Source organism: Scatophagus argus, chromosome 2 (genome assembly GCF_020382885.2).
Source record: "Scatophagus argus isolate fScaArg1 chromosome 2, fScaArg1.pri, whole genome shotgun sequence".
Lineage (NCBI taxonomy): Eukaryota > Metazoa > Chordata > Actinopteri > Scatophagidae > Scatophagus > Scatophagus argus.
This window is the reverse complement of record NC_058494.1, coordinates 19,801,448-19,823,838: the sequence shown is the minus strand read 5'-3', so window position 1 is coordinate 19,823,838 and position 22,391 is coordinate 19,801,448. Positions and strand designations below refer to the sequence as shown.

The 22,391-nt window shown below is 44.0% G+C and overlaps 1 protein-coding gene across 4 annotated transcripts in view; it reads right to left on the bottom strand.

The window, feature by feature from the left end:
• bnc2 (basonuclin 2) overlaps positions 1–22,391 on the bottom strand; it is a 155,361-nt gene that overhangs the window by 29,119 nt on the left and 103,851 nt on the right. For all 4 annotated transcript variants that reach the window (XM_046416528.1, XM_046416544.1, XM_046416550.1 and 1 more), the window contains 2 exons: positions 15,105–15,207; positions 12,989–13,224 (listed from right to left, as the gene is read on the bottom strand). In XM_046416528.1, the coding sequence (XP_046272484.1) occupies positions 12,989–13,224; positions 15,105–15,207 (339 nt within the window). The remainder of the gene's footprint in view (positions 1–12,988; positions 13,225–15,104; positions 15,208–22,391) is intronic.

The window sequence follows — 22,391 nt, the reverse complement described above, 5'->3', positions numbered from 1 at the left end:
CCCCCCCCCCCCTTTTAGTCTTCTGGCTTGTTTTTGTATCTCTCACCCGTTAACAATAATGCTTGGGGCGAGCACAGATGTAAGAAGTAACAGCTACGCTAAGAGAAGAAAAGATGAGCGGAAAAAGATAGAAGATGAGAGAAAGGGAAACAGACGGGTAACGCTGCTCACAAGCATCACTTGTCAATTTACAGCCGTTGCTCCCTGAACCGCACTGTATAAATTTCCAGTGTGACATCCGTTTCTACTGCTTCCAAGCCGACTCGGGCTTCGTCCCACCAGATCTCCTCCCCAGACACATACTTGGAAACCTTAACTACAGACATTGTGCCAGATGTAGTCTGCCTTTACTTTTATTTATTAATTTTTTCAGGTTTTGAAATGTTGAGGGTTTTTTCTTTTTTTTTTTTTTTTTAGTTTTGGAATCACTATGGGGGAATGAGAATGGATGGGGTAATGTCTCAAGAGAAGTGCTGCTTTATTGTATTTGATGTGGCCGCTGCCATGCAGACAGAGCACATGTGTGCACACACATTTACTTGCACGCATGCATGCATACAGGCACACACACAGGAGTGTATGACAGTAAATCATGGGCGTGATGTGTGTGTGTGAGTGGGTTGAGGATGAAGAGAAAGGCCAAAGAGCACCAGGGGATGTTGTGTATCCAATGGATAGAGAGACTGGGAAAGAAAGCAGGAGAGAGAGAAAGAGAGGAGCTTGGCACTGCTCATCTTTGAGTGATGGCAGATCTTCAGGGTTGAGACATGGCCTCCCTTTAATCTCTCTATCCTTAGACACGAAAATGGAAGAAAAAGACAGAGAGGAGGGTGGCTGAGGGGACCAAAAGCAGAAACCATTGCTGGGACTTGTGCCAGATTGATTTTTACTTTGTATCGCTTTTATTTTAAGGCAGACAATAAAACTCACCTACCTGCTAACACGCACACAGTGAATGGCAAAAACAGAAATGATGAGCTGTGACTCACAATGGACATGACTTGTACTGGGACTGGTTTAGTGCCAGCGCATGAATCCCCCCTTTCTTTCTGAAGCATCGACAGGGCCTGTAACAAGTATATCTGACTCCTGGCACGTTCATGTAAAAATTACACCCATATCAAAATAACTCTAATGACTCTCTTTCTTAAATCTGTAACTCATACGAAACAAGATGTAGGCCTCGTAGCCAGGAAAGGAATCTGCAAAGAAAACACGTCTCTCGGAGGAGTGTGGGCTGAGGTGCTCGAACTAATTCAAGATTGCGTTATAAGTGCAACACCTGTTTCGACTTAAAAAGCAGAGGCCAGTAGCGAGATTAGCGAAACATGCCCATAAAGGGAGAAGGTGGCTGGGCCTACGCTCTGATAACAGCAGACTCTGTCCTGCGTTTATTTCAAAGAGCTGGAGGAACTGATGTGGTCATAATGCTGAGGAATTCATTCCACTGCTACATGAAGGCAAACCTTTGTCGCTGCGCCAGAGAAAAGTGCCTGCAACTGTCTATTTTTAACTTTCAAATCACACTGTGTTGAAAAGAGGTTGATCTTGTGCGGAATATGGACTTGTAAAAAACCTCTTGAAACATTAATAAATGGCAAGTTGAGTCATAGATGTCACCGCTGGCAAACTTTTGCAACAGTTTGTACTGCTGCCTCAAGGTTTTTAAAGCTAATAAATGAGTAATGAGACTTCACCTCACTCAACGGGCAAAACATATTTTCTACACTGTAAGTGCTATCGCTCTAAAGATAAAACTATATGAATTTCAGCGAGTAATTACAAAGCTTTGACACATGTTCTGTGTTCAGGCATGGGAATCTGGGAAATCAGTGGAATTCCTTTCCTGAGGGACACTGGGAGCACAGCTCACAGTACTAAGGAGACTTGATCTATGACTGATCCCAAGAATTTTACCACAGTAATTAGGTTTGTCAGCTTGGCAAAGTGGGAAAACGCTTTGTACTGTGTCACCTCAATGGGCTGGATTTTGTCAGGGATCAATTCGGAGACAGCACTCCCCATACCTAAGTAGGCCGCACTGCTTGAGGTGTGATACAATGCCTAATGTGAGACACTGCAGCTGACAAAGCCATTGTCAAATTGTCAAGGCCCGTTGCCGCGTTGTTCGGTGACTTGCTGTGATTATTTTGTCAGATCCCCTTTTGAGTCCTTACGCCTTGGCGGCTGGTGGCAAAGCCTTTGACACAAAGTCAGAGAGGTGTTTTACACCTCACGCTGCCAGTGGGAGTCTCCTTTCAGCAGTGGGTACTGCTGCAATGCTGGCAAATAGCGGTAAAAACTCGGGGAGTTCTGCTCTGCAACTGACCCTGCATAAACACAAGCGTGACTGCATACACATAAACACACACGGCCACGCGACTGTGGTCTCCCAGTAATAGCTTTGTACCTCTTGGGGCCTTGCGCTGACCATTCCTGCTCTTATCTTTGTTTATGTGGAGGGAAGATCATCATGTACGAGTGTGTGTGCGCGAGTGCCTGTGCACAAACACTTGGAACGAGGTTGTTTAATGTGCACATGTGAGTAAGAATGCAAGTGTGTGTGTACGTGCTTGTGTGTGCCGGGGAGGTGATAAGGCAGCGCCTGGCACCAAAGCACCAGCTGGCACTGAGCCTTAGATCCTGAAGATGAGAGAGTAATACTGGGTTGTGTGTATGTGTGTGTGTGTGTGTGTGAGATCGCACACACATGCACATACAGTGTAAACTGGAGGTTAGGTGGAGACAACTCAGAGGAGAGCATGCCACAAGTACTTACTGGTACATGTGCCTACGCCTGAGTGTGTGTATGTGTGTTTGTGTGTGGTTATCCTGCATGCATGTGTCTGTGCTCACTGAGGTCAGTCACCTGTGGCAGTCTATTGATCTTCCCTCTTCAGAAAGCCCTGTTGTCTTTGTTGATTACTGCCTTTGTCTTCCAACACACACACACACACACACACAGACACACACTTTCAAGGCAGAGTTATGGGAGGTTATAACTCAGCTCTGCGTCTTCAACAACAAAATCCAGGACAAGAAAAGTCTTAGAAATGCTATTTGCAGACTGAGCAGCAACTGCTGGGAACTGATGTATCATCGAGTGTTAAACCGTCATTTCTGGTGACCCTATATCATATCCTGTCTACGCCTGCAGCACTCAGCCCACAGAGAGCAGTGTGCCAGTGACAGCACAGCGCACTTGGTGGTCCCAGCACTCAGCCACTTACCCATTTAATAAGACAGTCTTTAAGAGGACAGAGCCAAGCATATTCATAGTGCTGGTAGAGATTTTTCTTTTTTCCCCCCGCTTTTACAAGAGCCCTTTTTGTAGGAGGCCCAGGGGCTGGCATTCACCATGGCTGCATGTGTGTGTGAATGTGTGTGTCTCTGTTAGGTATCCATTTATTATCCATTTATTACTACTATTAGTCCCCCTTTCTTCTGCTCTCTCTCTCACCTTAGTGAAATTCTAATAAACAATCAGGGTAGCACCATGCTGCGATGCCCTGTAATGGGCTCCTAATTAGCCACTCCAAACACAGAGAGCGGCTGCTTCACGCCTCGTTTTCTGCACTCATCTGCGCAAAACTGGATGAATTGATTCCATTTGCTCGCCACTTAATGCACTGATTGTTTATTGGCATGGCCGGGGATAAAAACAAACAAACAAACAAAAAATGTCTTTAAGCTTGCAACGCGTGCTAATACTAATCACCATTAAGAACAAGCTGACCTACGACTGAATTCAGCTCACTTTGAAGTTTCTTGGGTCCTTCTCGGAGAGGACTGAGGCTTCACTTTGCTTCTCCTCCTATCTCTCCTCAACCCCTCTGTCCACTTCCCCTCTCCTGTCTGAGGTGAAGCGAAGCCAGACCAATTGGTAGAGCAGAGTGTCTTTCTTTAGACCACAGACAGAAGAGGAAAGAGAGGGAGGAGGAGGGAATGAGAGGTGGGGGTAGTCATCACCTTCTTCTCACACCTGCATGACAGGTCATCCTGCTTAATAAAGGCATCCATGCACAACACGTCGCAGAGAGGGGATAACGAAAGAGGAGAGAGCGAGCAAAACGTTGAAGCAAAGGAGATGGGGCTTTACAACAAGCTAGCGAGCTGGGGAAGGTGTTGACGTGTTAAGAACTCGCAAAAAAAAAAAAAAAAGTGGAATTTAAAATAAAGAATCACTTACGTTTAAATTAAGAAGCTCCATTATGTTTCAGCGACCATCCCACATTATTTTGTATTCTGCGGTGAACTTCCACAGGTGTCTCAGCACTGGCGTTGGTTCACGATGGGGTCAGTGAACCTTTTAACCGCTACCACACAACATGGACGTACAGTACTGGCTGTGTCCTTTTTGCCAACGACACCACAATATCACGTAGAAACACGGGAAGTCAAACACAGCTGGAGCCGCTGGTGAAAAACAAGATGGTGATAGACCCGGCGCAAAGCACAAGCACAGCAGTCACCAGTGTGTGGTTCACCGGCATGCGCGTGCATGTGTGAGGTCCTTTAGTGTGTCACGCTCCTCTCCCTCCACCAGTCTGCCTAGCTCATTTCCTCCACAGGCTGCCTCCCCGCTACTTTATGAGTGAGAGCTTCTACAGCTCTCACCTCAGGACACACTTCAGTGTCTAAATGTTTCCATTTGTGGGGGAAGTGACACACATTCACTCACACCGCAGGGCACCTACACATAACTAACCATCTTGCATACAAGCAGCAGTGAATCATGAAAGTGATTGGTTAAAATTCTCATCCTGTGTGTGTGTGTGTGTGTGTGTGTGTGTGTATGGGTGGATGTACCTTTTGAGCCTGCCAAGGAGAGAGTGTATGCACAATTCTCAAGAGGTATTTAGAGTGTACGTGTGCTTTCAGCTGCTATATTAAGCATCAGTCACAATGTGGGCGAGCAGTTCAGGACATTTATGTTCTGTATGTACTGATATTGTATGTGCACCTGATTTTTACTTGTTTTGGGAGATTTTTATACATTTGTCAGTGTGCCTTTTTGTTGGAAACGGTCATTTTCTGTCTAAAACTACTGAGTCCTGAGAGTGAAAACAGTCCCAAATCACCACTTTATGCCACACCAGTGATTTCCTCCACACTCCAGAACAATTCAGTGTGACAATCAATGCAGGACTGGAATCTCCCGTGTGGATCGATACAGTGGGGTGCTGCTAGACAAACCAGAGCTCCACGAGATCAACACCTTCCCGCACTGTCATTAGTGTCCCTGACCTTGAAGTAAAATTCAATTTCCCTCTGCAGCAACAAACTCCCGCAGCCCCCTGAAAAGCCACTTCAGAATTCAGAAGCCATTTCCTCTTTCCAGCGCAGGCGAGACAGGATATTATAACTTATGAAAAGGGATATATGAAGCGAGGGATGCCGACAGAAGGAGGGATTCTGTTTGAGGAGGTAATTATAACACGACCCTCTTTGAAAAGTAAAGAGGGCAGAGTCTGGCAGAGGTAAATAAAATGCCTGATAAGCAGGCTGGCAGATTTCCAGTTTCAATTAGGGTGCACAGCTGACTATGAGAGCCTCTCATGGGGAGCTGCAGCCGCACCAGGGCGGCAGCGAGGACCCGTTGAGGGAATTCTCCCGGGGGCATGGACACTGGATAAAAAGAGAAAGGCAAATGTGCAGTGAGAAAACCAGAGATCCCATTACACTGATCAGTGTAATGCATATCACATGGAGCAGGCGAGGAAGAGGGAGGAACAGGGTGTTCAGAGGGTATGAGGAGAAAGAGGGCACCCTGCTAATGCAGGCAGAATATTCCTTTTTATTCTAATTATGACATGCCAGTGCAACTTTGAGGGCAGAAGAAAAGCACTGGTGGCTCATTTTAGATTTGGAGACACTGTGAGGTGGGCGGAGGTTTCTTCTCCTTTTCTCCGTTTCTCAGATGTGGACTGAGCGTAACTGAGGTTGTATGTGTGTGCTGGGGTATGGTGGGGGCCATGGGAAGAGATGTAGCCGGTGAATCAAACCAGCATCTCTGCTGAAAGCTGAAGGATTGGCTGAGAGACTTTGAAGTCAGCCTTATCGTGGGGATTTGAGAGGGAAATAGGTAAGAAGGTGGCACTCGTATACTGTGTGTGTGTGTGTGTGTGTGTGTGTGTGTGTAGCCTAGCAGAGTGTAGATTGATCAAACCCCTACCAGGATCCCGTGGGAGCCCCTAGACCTGACCATGTATGTTAAACATATCATTTTCACTTCCCATGTTTGCCCTGCACAGCATGTTAACTCCCCAATCAGATTTTACTCGAACACCCCCTGCATACTCACACACACACACACACACACACACACGCTTCTCACTCCCATACGGTGTGGCATGGAATATTCATGATCTTTAAATTTGACCAAATACAAGGTCATTCATCATAACTTAAAATAACATTTTGAAATATACATGTGGCCACCATGCATGTAATAGATGCATTAAAGGGATTTCCAAATGTGGTGTAATTACTTAAGTGTCTCTTGAGAAATTGCCGTGTGTATTGGCTCTTTATCACACTCTGTGATGGAACAGCCATGATCCTGGACTGCAGTATATGAACTCATACTACAAGCCTGCTCTGCATGTAATAACACAGCACAATACAGTAATTCATAGCAGCTACGACCAGAGTACACACACTGAGAAAACATCCTTAATTCTCTGCCGAAGACGTAGAAGCGCCAGTGGAGGCCGTGTGGGAAAAATACAGGTGTGAGTGGGTGAAAACGAGCGCACGACGACAGAAACAGAAAATAGAAAGAACGAAAGGGCCTTAAAAAATGACAAAGGACAGTGTGGTTAAACGACACACATCTGTCTTGTTTCTGCAGTCCTGATGTTAACCAAACATCTTGAAAGATATCTGACCAAAAAAAAAAGGATCGGTAACATTCATTCACTTCAGGCTTCTGTGTAGTCAGAAAAACAAAAAAACAGTATGCGCACTTAATCACGTGGAGATTTAGAGCAGTGAAAACATGAGGCCTTAAGAAGTAATTTCACTTTCTCTCTCTGGGAGTTATTTTCTTCCCAACCTCCACTCGACAGCACATGCTAAGGTGTTATAAGTATATAAAACCAAACAGACAAACTGGTTTCATACCATAATTTATCACTATTATTTTTTCTCTCAGTTTGATTCTCGCAGCAGCTTGTGAGGCCTTGTCGAATCTATGGTAAAATTCAGACTACCTTCCAAATCCAATATAAGTGGAATTATTCCCCAAATTCCTGCATACAGTGTAACCTGCTGGTAACCTTGCTTCTCCAGCTTGAATTCATTTGAGGCTCGGGTTCAGGATTCGAAAGCGAGGGACTGAGGATTTGGCATAGGCAGGACTTGTGTAAGGAGCTGGCCGTGAGCTTTGGAAGCTGTGAGAAAAGTGACAGTGAGGAGGTGTACGATTTCCGCAAACACCGCTTGATTTTTAGATTAAGATTGTTTATTATGTTTTAGTGCATGCTGGATTTGACATTTCTTTTGATGTAGCAGATTTTTTTTTTTAAAATATGAAACTGGTTTTGTTATCAAATGGTAAGGTTTTAATGCCTTGCTGATAATGTTCTCCTACCTCTCTATGACTGATCCTCTAATCTGCAATCACATCCTTTTATCTCCAGCTTAGAAGTGAGCGATAGAGAATAAGAAGGAAGAAGACACTCCTAAGAGCACTAGGCAGGACAACTGTGCATGTGTGTGTGGGTGTGTGTGTATATGCGGGGGGGTAGAATCACCTTGATTCAGTACACCGGTTCTCTTTGAAGTGCTTGGAGCCCAGCACGGCCAGCACAGAGCCAACCGTAAGCCTTCCAGCAAAAATCGAGCCTGACCTCCCCACCAAATCATAACCATATGAACGTAAGAATTTCCACCTTAGGAGAATGCTCTCTCCCCCGTCCATCTCCCAGGGTGAGGCATTAAGTAGTGATAACAGAAAACAGGTTCTGAGAGAAGGGGAGGCACTGGGAGGTGATGGAGGGTGGAGAGGAGGACGGGAGGAAAAAAGGGGTTACAAGTGTGCCTTATGGAGGAGACTGGAGCGGGGGATTGTGTCCAAAAAATGTTGTTGCACGGAGCCTGACTACCTAAAATGGAAGTTTCTCAGGCGAGGATCAAGAGATATGGTGCCCTTCACAGTTGACAGAGTGAGAGACAGAAAACGTTGGGGTTGGGTGGGGGGCGTTTAAAGCAAAGAAAAAAGAAAGAAATTTTGAAATGTGTCTCTAACTCAATAAATACCTTTCTAAACCACTATAGAGAAGCTGAGTGGTACCTTTACTGAGGCCTCAGGACCCACCTGCAACTGGAAATGGTTTCCTGTCTTACACAAACCCTGTTGTACCCTAATCCATGTAATTACATCTCATATTCCACATGTGTAAGTACACATGTACAAAATTACAGTCACAAGTTTTTTTTTTTTCTGCACAGCACTCCTGGCTGCCTCCAAACACTCAGAAAAAAAACTACCTCCGTTCATTATGCTCATTACAGAAACAATATGTTTACCAAACAAGTGGATAAAAAGACGGTGGAGGTGTGAGGAGATAGTTTTACTTCATTAATAACTTTAAGCACACCCTCATGCTGAGGCATCTGCCACTGAAACAAAGCTTGATTTGGAGGGCCATCGAGAAAAAGTAGTGTGTATGTGTGTGTGTCTGATAGTTTGAATAAGCATTCCTCCGAGTGTGTGTGCAATTAGGGTTAAGACTGTTTGTGTGTGTGTGTGTGTGTGTCTGTGTGTGTGAGTGTGTGGTTGCGTGGCGGCGGTGGGGGTTGTTAGCGGTTCCATCTGGGTCTCCTGGAAGCCGTGTGGAGTCAGGAAAACCACATCTCATAAAAGTGGAGGCAGCCCAATGTTCTACAAGGACAGAACATTACTGAGAATGTCGCTCAGGAAAACCCTGGGCTTCGGCCCATATGCTGGCTGCAAAGGCTGTCTATCTCTCTCTCTCTGTCTCTGTCTTTCTTTCTTTCCACTCATTCTCTCTCTCTACTTATTTTTCACTTGGTAAGGGATAAGGAAGAGGAAGACAAAATAGACAGCATGGAGTGTGGGAGACAGAGGCCGAGGCAGAAATAGAGAAGCCAGCACTGATAGCAATTCCATCTGTCTGTATCGAACAGAGGGGTGAGCGGTGACAGGCTGCGGGGATGGGGTGGAGTCGGGGGGCATCTGGTGCGCATTGGCTGTGGATCCGTCTGGAAACAACCATGGGAGAGGAGAGAGGGATGAGTGGAGAAGGTAAAAGTCCTGCCAGAGTGAAGGGCAAGGAATTCTGGCAGGGAATAAACGTGTCTGTGTTGTTCGCATAATGCCTCGGACTGATCTTGAGGTCTGGGGGATAGGGAGGAATAGCAGAGAAGTAAAGCAGTGTAAAAGGGTAGAAGCAAATACTACTCGCAGATAACTGAGTAATATCCACGCTTCACAAAAAAAAGCTTACAACTTTAATTTTGGTGTTTTTTCATGTTTTACAGATTGTATACTCTTCCTAAAGTGATCTCTCTGACTCCTTTGAAGCCAAAACGTCTGATTTGTGTGAACTTGTTTATTGGTAACTTAAATAGATTTGTTATGCTCGTGTAAACCCATAAACCTGCAGGCATAAATTTATGCTAAGACTATAGGAACTGACTGTGGAACTGCTGGTGTACAAGTGTGTTAATGCTATAAGAGAGCGGTTTGTGGACTGAAGGTCAAGCTGCACACGGCTGAGGATGAAAGAAGACGAGGGAAAAAGACAATCGTTCATTTTAATGGCTATCGACGTCATGTATAATTCCTCTTCTTTACAAATCAAAATTCCAACCACTTGAAAAGCCATTGAGCTTTTCATAATATCGATTAATTTCTTCGGTTTGAGGAGCCTATTACGAAGATAAATTGCAGAGTCTACGCGTGTTTAGTCACACCTCTACGATGTAGGTCGTAGGAGGGCAAAGTTGATCACATAAATTAATTCCTTCTGTAAATTAGATCTAAAAAAGGCTGTGGTGATGTATTTGTAGTATTCCCTGTGGGGAATGAGTTTATTCGGCAGGATGATCTTAACTTAATGACACCGATGATAAATGATAACAGCTCATCTTAATTCATCGGTGCAAATGTCAACTGATGAACCAAACACGAGTGAGTTGTTCCTGGCTGTTCCATATCTACACCAGTGTGACTAGAAACGCTGGCTCACTTCAGCTACGTGCGAACAGAACAGCAGATACGTGTTGTTTGAGGTATCCTAAATATCCTCAAAGGGAGCGGAACAAACCAGAGGAGTCGATATGAGATGACGATCAGAGATATGCTGCGGAGGGATTAAAAGTGACTCAGATGGGAGGCGGGTCAGTGGGTGCCGCAAACACGTCATGTCATTAAACGATAGCACTAACAACAGGAAGTCGTGGGGTCATTTCGACCTACGGGTTCTAACACATATACTCGCTAAGCTGTTCAGCCTCTTTTAAATTAGTGTCACAAATAGGGAGGGGATGTGTAGGTGAAGGCAGAATACTGCGGCCAGGCTGTGTCTGTGTTTTCAGGGTTTTTCCTCATTGCATTTGGGCAAATATAAGTGTGTGTTTTCCTGCTTTCCGCACTGCATACATTCAGCGGTCAGGCATCAGGGGAGCTGCAGGTATACTCTGTCAGCTCAGTGTCCTGAGTTCTCTGGCGCATCACTGACAGCCATACACACTGACACCCAGCAAGCAAGATGCACAAAACACACATGCATACACTCAATGAGTCGTCTTTGTTCTCAGTCTAAGCTCTTCTGTGTGACTGCGACACATTCTGACTTATTAGCAGAGAAAAGAGTAAAGAGGTAGACGAAGAAAGGGAAGAAGAACAAAGAGACACATGTTTTTAAGCCCGTGCAGTGTATGCTAACCAGTATTAGCAAAGATAAAAATAATTAGTAAGGAGATGTTTAAATAGAACGTAATTCAGAAATGGTGGATTTATTTTCTGGATAATTAAAGGGATTTATATCATTACTCATTAGATAGAAATTACCACGATTGCTTCTTTGACCTGAACACTTTTGTTCAAATCCTAAATCACTACAAGCAAGCATTCGAAAGCCTGACTGCCAGGATCGCAGTTAAGTAAATCCTCAAATAATGTCCCCTGACATCGATATCAGAAAGAAAACTTATTACCTATCATCTGCAATACTGTTCTCCTCATTTTATCTCTCATTTACAGTGGCACAGTAGTGGGGAACACACCCCTGACACAAAATGTTGCCCGGCGGCTCGGGGAAGATGATTGAATTTCATAGCTACTTACAGGCTAATAGGGCCGTACAATGACTACTTACTGTCCTTAAGTGACTGGCTGCTTCTCCGCGGCCGCGGCCCCTTTGAAGCCCTTCTGAGGAGATCTGGAGGATTTAGCCAGTAGCGTGACATGAGGCTGAGCAGTTGAGCAACGGTGCTCCCACCAGCTGACTATTAGAACCAGCTGATATAAACACAGAGGCTACGACTATGGGAACCACTGTGCTAGAGGGCTTACTCAAAACAAGGCTTTCTCACACCGCACGTTTGGAGAATTTTACTTTGAAAATGTTTGAATTAAATGGTGAGAATGTTTTGGGGGGGCTTTCTATGGGCGAGCTGGAACAGTTGGTCAAAAATGAAAGTAACCAACGACAATGTTGATAATCAGTGACTGCAGTCGCTTAATCAAGCACAAATGGCAAATATCCTCTGGGTTTGATGCTTACTTGTGGTCCATAATGTAATTATATAATATGAATTATATATAATATATAATAGTTTTTGGAGATTTGAAAATGTCACTTTTTTTTACCATTTATTTAAATTTAATAGACTGAACAATTAATACATTAACTAAAAAAATATTGTATACAGATTCATGTATAATGATTTTTTTTATTAGAACAGCAAAGAAAATATTTTTAATGTAAGAATATAGAACTATGTTAGTGAATTAAGAATATAATTACTAACATTATGTGATTTTATTTCCCAGATTTTCAGATATTTTTATTTCTGTCTCTAAAATACACACATAAATTATTCACTTTTAAACTGTAACTCCATACCAGAAAACAGTGTTTACCACTTCCATATAACTGTATTTTGTGTGTGTGTGTGTGTGTGTGTTGTTGTTGTTTGTGTGTTGACTTTGAGAGAAAGGAACTTGACTCACAGAAGCTGTTTCAACATACAAACCAGCCTCTCTTCACCATGCTGTTCCACTTACACTCTTGGAAAACTAAACCATGTACGCATACAGATAAGCACGTGCACGTAACACACGCACTCACACATATGTACATATAAACACACACGCAGAGCTAACCACATGCACATGTTCACTTGCTCTTAACTAATTCATTCAGGAACACTTTGGTTTGGGTTTCAACACCAAAACCTCCGTACCTTTGATTGAGAAATGTGTCTGACTGCAATTATACGGGAGGGAGGGGTGGAGGGAAGGATGGATGGATGGAGAGAGGAAACACACTACAGTGGTTTTATAGTTTGCTGGCGTGACATTTTCTCCACTTTTTTTTTTTTCTATTCCTTTCCTTTTTCCAGCGGAGGGGCATAGTGTTGACAGGTCAGGAAAAGGGGGCAGACTGAAGTAGGAGTAACAGCAGGGAAAATGTGTAGAAAATGGATGGGCAATGGGACTGAAGCAGCCTAGATTGTCACTATTCTGCTTTTTGATCAATACCTCTCAAAATAACTGCGATGCTGGAGAAATTTGTAGACACACTTGGTGAGCATGTAATGGTAGTGATCAGTGTGGACATTATCCCCACTTTGAAAAATCGCCAAGAATTGCAGGGAAATATAAAAGCATGTGCAGGGATGCGTTTGTGTGTAAGCGGAGAGTAAGCACCGCTAATACCTGGTCTTGACATTTACACACAACCCATATGATGCTTTGCATGTGTTTGGCGCTGTATGCGTGCACGTCACTGACCTGCAGTATGTAGCCCCTGACGTAGTCTCTGAGGGTCCAGCCCAGGCCGTGCAGGATGTGCAGCACCTCCTCCTGCTTCAGCACGGAGAAGAGGCGGTCGAGAAGGATCTTGAGCCTGACAGGTATGGCCTGGGTGCCGTACAGCATCAGGCTGCTGATGTCGAACACCACATTGGACTGAACGATCTCCACCTGGGTCGGGTGGTACAGGTGCTGGGTGCTGAGCTTATCCAGAGCTGCGTGGATGAGAGGGTGACAAGGGGAGAGAGAAAAGCACACACACACACACACGCACACGAATGGTTAATGACTATCAAGTTCCTCTATCATCTCAAATCTTCCTTCAGAGGCTACTGCACAGTCAGCACTAGCTGATAATAGCATATCAATCAGATAAAAGCAATGACATTAATGTAATTATCCACCATTCTTTCTTTTTAATCTAATCTCTTGCTCTTTCACATTTACGATGCCCTTGCATCTCCGTTTTTATTTGCCTCTTCGGCCTCCATCTCCAGCCAAACCTGCACTGCATTCACCGTGTGTTGTCTAAAATCTTAATTCTTTCTGTCTGCGGCTAATCAGTATGTGCTCAAATGGTTTATGTACTATGAAGTCGAGGATGAAGGTTTTGTGTAAGAAGCAGGGGGTTGGGCACAATCAACAGCAACTGGGACAATTTATATGTGTTGATGCTAACATGACAATAATATATTAAATTGCTTACCATTGTTTTCATTTTAATAGCATTATAACAACAAAATAAATGAGAAATGCAATGTAAACTACTGCTTTATTTACTTTCCTCGATAAAGACCTGGTAGTCTACAATAATGAGAACGTATTTTCATCCATCCACTTGAAACAGCACTGTCCTTTTCAGGGTTATCGTTGTTTGATGTTTAATAGCTTCTTTTTTTATGAAGAAAAAAAAAACACCTCAGATTAATTTTTGTTTTGTTTTACCCAAAAAACATGTGGAGGAGGCGGAAGTACTTTTCTCAGCCAGTAGTGCTTGCAGTGTCTTGTGGGCTGCATGCAGCCACAACAAATTTTAACAATAGTGTGTGCTGCCTGAGTAGTGAAACTCTGGTAAAATAAATAAAAGGTCCCAAATCTGCAAGGTGGGTTTGTTATTGCTCCTTGTATCACAACCTCAGTCACCTCTCTCTCTGTCTGGCTGTCTGGGCGACACCTGGTCGACTCTCTCTTTCTTCCTCCCCGTCTCAATCCGCCCCTCTTCCCTTACCTCGTGCCTCTCTCTCTCTCTCTCCCCCCTCCTCTCCCTCCCCTCTTTCCCTGTCTGTCTGGGTGACACCTGGCTGGGTCTCTCTCTCTCTCTCTGATCCTGGGACGGCTTTTTCCTGCTGACGAGGGTTTTGCCTGACAACACAGTGCAGCTAGACACGAACATAATAAAAAATGAAGAACTACTTGTCAGAGTCTCTGCCAATGCCGACATGAAATGAAAAGTGGGGGAGAGGAGAGATGGGTGCCTGACAGTTCAGAGGGAAAGATTAAAAAATAGTCAATGGGGTCCTGTGCGATCTGCTGAAGGGCCCATGGCCCTCTCATGTGCGGACGCAAGCCAAACAGGTGTTTTCTTTTTTCTTTTTTTTCTCCTCCTCCTTCTCTTTGTACTTTCTTGCCTCCTCCTTTTTTTCTTTATGCCCGCGTGAAAAACTCATAACGTGTGGTCTCTCACTTCTCTATCTGTCTTGTGGTTGTGTTCGTTTTTTCTTTTTTGATCTGAGTTGCAAAAACAAGACTTTGAAAGCAACAGAAAAATACAGAAGCAAACAAAAACAACAAAGTTACTTTTACCATGGTAAATTTGTTGAAACTGAATTCACCACCACAGACAGAGAGAAGGTAGTATGTGCAGTAAAATAAAAAGGATAAACACTTTAGATTTGGGAACGCATATTAACCATGACGTCATAGCTTATCAGCATGCATATTAGCTCTTTATTAGTCATTATAAAGCACTTATAATGACTAATAATATACACTAATATGCTTCTAATATATCTTTGTACAACGTGTACAAACATGTAGAGCAGGATCTCTGCTCTCTCCACAGCCAGAGGAGGTACTTTTATAAGAATTTTCTCACCGTGAGCTACCCAGCCGTGTTTGCACTGGTCACATGTTCGTAGGTGAATCTTCCCTGGCTGGAAACACTCACATGTACAGTTCACCAGTGTGCAGCGAATGGCCTGCAGAGACACAGGACAGAAACAGAGAGAAATGCATGTCAGTCACAGCTGGAGAACAAAGGAGAGGTCACAAAGAAAAGGCAGGGAAAGAGCAGTTATCAACTTGCAATCATGAGTACAAGAAGCACAAGGGAAAATTATTACATGGTCTGTTGCAGCCACTGCCACAAAGAATAACCGTTAGATACCAAATTTCCCAACTGCTGTTTCATTACAATGTGTGAGTCTGCCTGTATACTGTAATTTCTCAGAGTTCATGGGAGCCGACTTCCTGAAAACACAGAAATGTAACTTGTTTTGACTGAGGCTCCATTACTCAACACCCGCGCTGCACTTAGTCTGACCCCGGAAGGCTTTTAGTAGTGAGAGGTTAAGTGTCCAGACTTGACGAGGGCAACTCTATACAGCGCGATGCGTCAAGCGCCGCGAGTTAAGCCTTCACGTAGGGCTGCTCAAACCGAATGTGCAGGTGCACTTTTGCAGGAGACCATTTGATCTTCAAAGATGTTTCGCATTCTTCAAACAATAAAGAGATTATAGAGCATGGAGAGAACGTATGATATACACCGAAATCCGCACAAATGAATACAGCTTCATCATCCAAATGAGTGCAGCAGCTGGGAGACGTAAATTTTCCACTGACAGGGAGAAACAAGAAGACAGCATAAAAGGAGTGAAAGCCGAAAAAAAAAAAACAACAAAACGCCAAACATGAATCTTAATAAGCATTGGCAGGTCTTTGTTTATCAGACATTTTTTACATTATCAAGATGAATTGGTGAATCAAGATAGTAACACTTCTGCAACCTAAACTGCCTAAAGGGAATCTGCAGCTGTAGGGGGAGTGGTGCAGGAAATCTTGCTTGTGGAAAGACAAAAAAAAAAAACAATCTTGGAACTGTTTCACTTGTAAAACACATACTTATCTTTTCTTGAATCTGATATTGGATTTCTTTTACATTAGCATGTGATCTAAGAACGCTGGCCGCTGATGGTACATTAAAAAAACAAGTTAATAACATGGCATAATAAACAGCAATCCACATGATGAGGGTAACGTATTTTACATTTGGCACATGTGGTGTTGAGTCAGTGCTGAAGGGAGATTTTCCCTATGTGTTCATTCTTTAGGCTGTAAGGAAAAAAAAAAAAAAAATCTGTAATCACTAAAATTGCAGAGCTAAAATTTCAGGAATGTGTGAGGCAGGAAACTGGGGCTCGCGTGCACGGCAACTGCTCTGAGTAGCTGCCTATTTATTTTGACAGAAAAATTCTAAATTCGCCACTTAAGAAATCCACTTGCGAGGAAAATGTATCAGACAAAAATCTACACAATGCACGAGTCTGTGAGAGACGAGAAGAGGAAGACGGTGACGAAGAAACTGCTTGTCCTCGCTATCAGTACGTGAAACTTTATGAATTTACAGCCTGCACTAAATGTGTTATCTCATATTGTCTTCGCTGTTATTCTTATAAGGCAGTGGTGTGACAATAATGTGACACAGACATGCACGCAAAGGGTCGTAGGTTGGAGTCCAATAATCTATATTTCACAATGTCAGAAACAGTCAGTCAGCGCTTCCAGATAGAAGACGATGGCTCTCACGTCACGCAGCTGAGGCCAATGCATGATCAGTAATGTCAGAATATTTCTTCTCTTTGCTCATGTGCACACACCAGCCCACCAATATTCACCCACATTCTGGTGTTTAGCAGCAGCTAATAAGAAGCTAGTCAGTGGATTAAACCGATATCCTGTAATTCCGGATATAAAACTCAGCTCGCTCATAATCTACTAAGGGACCATAAAATCTATCAGAATCCCCCTTTGCTCACCCTAAGGTGTTGTAAACCTGATTAGTAACTTGAGGTGTCAAAGTGAACATGGGCTAATCCAAGATTAAACACAAAATTACGCCACTTCTAACCATGTCACCTCACAGTTTGACACCGAACGAGACAGGAGACACAGATTATTTGACTTGACACCATTTTTTAAGCTCTCCAGGTGCGGGCACGGCAATCCTCACCGTGTGTGAGGATTATATGTGTGTCAGTTGGAGTGTACATACATTAGGAACTGAACTGACAGTCTTATCCAGAGCTGTGTGCAATAAATGAATTCAGCGCTCGCCTCAAGGAACTTAAGCAGCAGACATGGCTGTTCATGAATGTTCATTGGCCATGGCTGGGACCTTTTAGATACAGGATAGAATCAGTAAGTCTACCCTGTTGGCCTGTCTTTGAAGCAACATATTCATAAAGTTGTCTGTTGTCATGACCCACAACATACCTTAGAATCTTGTAGCAGATCCAAATATATTATTAAGGATCTTGCACCTTCAATACACTCTTTTTCAATTCAATCTATTGGTGTTGTCTTTATTTAACTTAACTGTATTTAACTTTATAAACTAACACATCAAAGAAAAAAAATCATCAAAAAATTCATTTGCCCTAATCAAGTTGCAAATTTGATGATGATGATTTGAAATGAGTACCGTGTCACATGTTATGCCACAGAAGACACTGTATTTCTGCATAAAGATTTTCCAAAGTCAAATTTAGAGCAGCGAAACTGAGCACGGTGATGTCACACAACACAAACCTTGCCTAATTGCCTCTCCGTGCGGCAGCGCCAACAGCAGCACAAGGAAATAAACAATTGCAAATATCAAATGCATCTCTTCTGTTTATGAGCTGGGGTTTGACAGCTGACAAGATAGTTAAGGGGCATCTAATACGGCAATTAGAGCGTGCCACTGTCTGCGAGGCTGCCGCTGTGACAAGGCGCCCTCTAATCACTGACTTATTACGCTGGCTAGCAGCACCTCTCATATCTGGCCCATTAAGCAGACAGCAGCATTAAGAAGCATTAAGGCAGCAAGCCCCCTCAACTGAGGAGGCACTGACGGGAGAAAAGGGAAGGGAGGGGACGTACTGTGTGTGCCTGTTATTTCTTGGGATTAATGTGTGCATTGTTCAACATTCAGTTAGGAACGCGTAAGAGAAGAGCAACACACAAGATGCTCGCGATATGACCGCATCAAAATTGATCATACGCAGTGAGATGAAAGATTACAGGCTGATTACAAAATAGAAAACAGGAGAGAGGCAGCAGATGTGTGTGTGTGTCGGAGGTGGCCATAAAAAATAACATCGTCACGGATGTGAGTGTTGTCTGCGTGTGTGGCTTGTCAGGGGAAGCAAGAAAGACAAAATTATAAAGCATTCTTCTCATCATTCTCACGTACTCAGAATTCTGCTTCTGTGGCCAGCATGGATCTGGGTTGCATTTGGCCGTGGTTTAACCTGCGTCTGGCCTGGGCTGGGTCAGGGACAAGCTTGGGCCCAGATCCCACTGCTACACTCACACATATTTGTCACAGCAGGCCGGGGGAGGAGGCTGTGTTATCTGAGGCCCGGCCAGATACACAGCATTAGTCACTGTGCTAGCGTCTCGCCAGGGTTTCCTCTTTGGCTAACAACTAAAAAGGACGACGGTGAGGAAAAGGACATAGGGGTGTGTGTGTGTGTGTGTGTGTGGGTGTGTGTGTGTGTGTGTGTGGGTGTGTGAGACAGAGAGAGACTTTGTAAATCACTAGAAAAATGAGCAGTTAGAAAGCGAAAGCTGTTAGCAAGTGAAGAAAATCCCACAATGCTGTAGCAATTAGACTCAAACAACAGTCAACACTCTCTCGCAGCTGCTGTGTTAACGTTATGGTCAACAACTTAACCTCGCTGCGTTCAGAAAGCATCATTTTCAGCCCTTATCTGGCTCAAGTGTGTGTGTGTCTCACTGCTGGGTTTTGTTTAGCTGGAGGCTTGATGTTTCATGGATGTTTTGCTTGGCTCGCAGTCCCTGTCCCAGCCCAATTGTATAAACACTGACAGTCAGCAATGGCCAGCATCAGACCGGGGAGGACTCTCAATTAAAAGACTGTTAGTGGGACAGATGGACTGAAGAAATGCGGGGAAAAAAGGAGCTGCAGAACAAGATGGCTTCGGCCTGTAGCCGGGTCCAAGAGCATTTTAAACCAACTAGGAAAGAGAGACTACATGGCCCGGGGTCAATACCGATACATGCAAATGAATCCAACCCTAAACGAAACAGCATATGTAGAGATCAACAAAGACAGTGGATTGGCCACTACAAATCCTATGAAACCACAGAACTGATGGCGATCCTAAACTAATATCCTGTACAACTGTATTACTACCCTGTCATTTTTCAAGGTTGACGCTGTAACCATATGCCATTCAAAACACTACTAGTCCCTCTCAGACTCTCTGTATCCTCCCTTGACAGCATACAATTGAAAGCCAACCCAGACAGCTTCTGGATGCTGGGTGGGTATTGTTCCTCCTACTTTAATTGAAACCTTTACCGTGTTCAACACACAGCCACAGACCACATTTCTTGTTTGGTGAGTTAAGCAGAGCCGAGATTTAAATGAAAACCCTGTGCGTACGTGCGCATATGTGTGCGTGTGTGTCTGTGTGTGCCTCATCTTCACAGCAGCAGCTTCAGATTTAAATTTGTCTCTGCTTAGGGTCGCTGTAAAACACTGGGAGCATCTTGTCCTCTCTTCCACCCACAAGATATTATCTCATCCATGAGTTAGCTGCTGAAATGCTGTCAATTTCCTGCCAGAAATGTGCAGCCAACGTGCGTTGAAAAAGAGGCACAGCAGCTTTGTGTGTCATAAAACGGGCCCTGGCTCCGTCAGATAGATCTCCGCAGTGTCCATATTGGAAACAGGTGACAAATAAAACATGCCGAATAAAGAAAGTCTTTGTAGTCAAACACAGCACGCCACAGAATTCAGGGGAGCAAATACCTTGTGCCACGGCTAATTTTTGCTTGTTTGATTTCATTCGTTGGATGTGACTTGAAACAGAGCTCTCTCGCCTTACAAAGTGGTACAAAATAAACAGCGATTAATCACTTGTGCGCTGACTTCAGTGTAAAAACCGTTAGACTGCATATGGGGGAAACTGTAGTCGACAGAAAAAGCTTGTGATTTCCCTCTGAAATCCCCACAGTCTAAGGCCTGTCCTCCATGTCAGTTCTGGTTTTGAGCCCAGCGGATGGCATTCGCAGAGCCAGAGGTCCCTGTCCTTTGTGCAGCTGTGCGTCTGGGCTTTGACACAGGGCAGAGCGACCAGAGCTATGCTAATGGGAACCAAATGGGGCGTGAGTCCCCGGTGGATTACAGAAGGAGAAGAGAAGCATGTGTTTTCATGTATTCATATGGAGACCTGGGACCCCTCGCTTTTCTTCCTTTCCTTCCTCTCCTTTCTTTACGTCAAACAAATGGAAGCAGCCATGTCTGTTGTTTGCACGCACTCGTAATTAATGCTCTTTTTGACCTGACAGATTTGGCATTCTCTGTCAATCAGTATATGTATCTCAAATCTGATGAAATGTAAACACAAAGCTATTACGGTGTTTAGATTTAGCCCTCTTTAAAGTAACTCACTTAGGCTAAAGTTGAAAACAGCCAAAATATGAAAATTAAGTTTGGAAATGAAGTGAGCAATAAACATTACGTGTAAATAAACATTTAAGGAAAACTGGGGAACCATAAAATTCATCTGTGACACATCTGACACGTAAGATTCAGATGTTTGGCCGTGATCGTCAGTCTTCTTGTACTTTGCTTTCACCTGCTGTTCCTTTTGTCTTCATGTTCCAACGTTAAGTCCTACTGACCCAAAGAGCAGGACCCAATGGGGCAGAAGTAACAGGTGTAGTGGGGGGAAAGAAAGCCAGAGATGAAGTCACAGTGTGGCATGGCTCATATCAAATTCTTTCGTCAAACCTTTGTGATCACGTTTGCGAAATGTTGTTCTGCTGTCTGTTAGCAGCGGCTTATGAGCAACATAAAGTCCATAACTGAAGAAAACCACTGAGTTGTGATGATATGTGTCGACCGCTGTCATTCCAGATGACGTCCAGTTTAAACTTTGACCAGAGGTCCGGTGGCATCTTTTCTGTGTTTGTCAGCTGTCAGATATGACTCACACTCTGCACTCCTTCACACACACACAGACACAACACCCGGGTTATTAGCCCAGACTCAAACAAGCACACAGTTTGGCTTAATTTCTGCTTCCAACATTCCTATTGTGTCTGTGTGGTTTGACAGAGTCACAGAAAGTAAATCTCCCCATGATGAGCACCACCCCAAGAAATTTCAGATCAGATCAATGACGAAACTCTCAGTCTGACTCACTCGCATGATAAATAGCCGTGCGTGTACTTCAGGACAGTCATGCTTTGTTTATGAAGTGGACGGCTAAAGGACCCAGCTGGCTTTGATATTGTGAAACAGAGAGGGAGAGGGAGGGTAATATCACAATACTGGACAAGAAACACAACCCTGTGATGTTGCTATCATATGGCATGCTCTCAGTCAGTGTAGTCTATATGTATGGAGAGCTGTACCACACTGTTACCACTGGACTACACTGTCAGTTCAAATACCAAAGCATCAAGGGAGCACAAGTTTCTCCCATCTTTTGTGGAGAAAGCAGGTCCAGGCAGAGGACCTCAGTCCAGGCCCCTGGCCCCTCTCAGCTCTCCTCAAAGCATTTCCCCAGCCAGAGATCAAACCATCTGCCCAGTGACAGACCTCTGGGTGCACAGATTCAAGGCCAGGTTCAAAGCAGGGTGCTCGGGGAGTCAGGGAGGGAAAGGAAGGAGAGAAAGAGAGCGAACGAAGGGATCGCTGGTGAAAAGGAAGGGAAGTGAAATAGCGAGGGAGCAAGGGGGTGGGTTTGAGGGGGGGAGTCAGGCAAGCTGGTGTATTGGAAAGGTGGGGAAGAGCTGTTGCAGCAAAGGTGGAGGAAGCAGAGGAAAGTTGATGAGGGGAGGTAGGAAGGTTGAGAAAGTGTTGTGCGAAAGATGTCGGGCTGGATCTCCCGATTTCCTCCTTGTGTGTACAGAGACAAAAAAATAAATTGCTGTATAGAAATTTCAAAAATATATTGTTGATGGTTAACATTTTGCTCACCACTGAGCAATCGAGTCTTCTCAAATCTTTTGTTTATTTGAATGTTTTTGGTAACAATCTTTCCGACAAACCGACATGACACTTGCTGTATCTTTGGTTTTTCTTAATGCTAAAATTGGATCTTCTGTATGTGTTGGTGAAGTCAGTTGATCAAGCAGTTTGTTT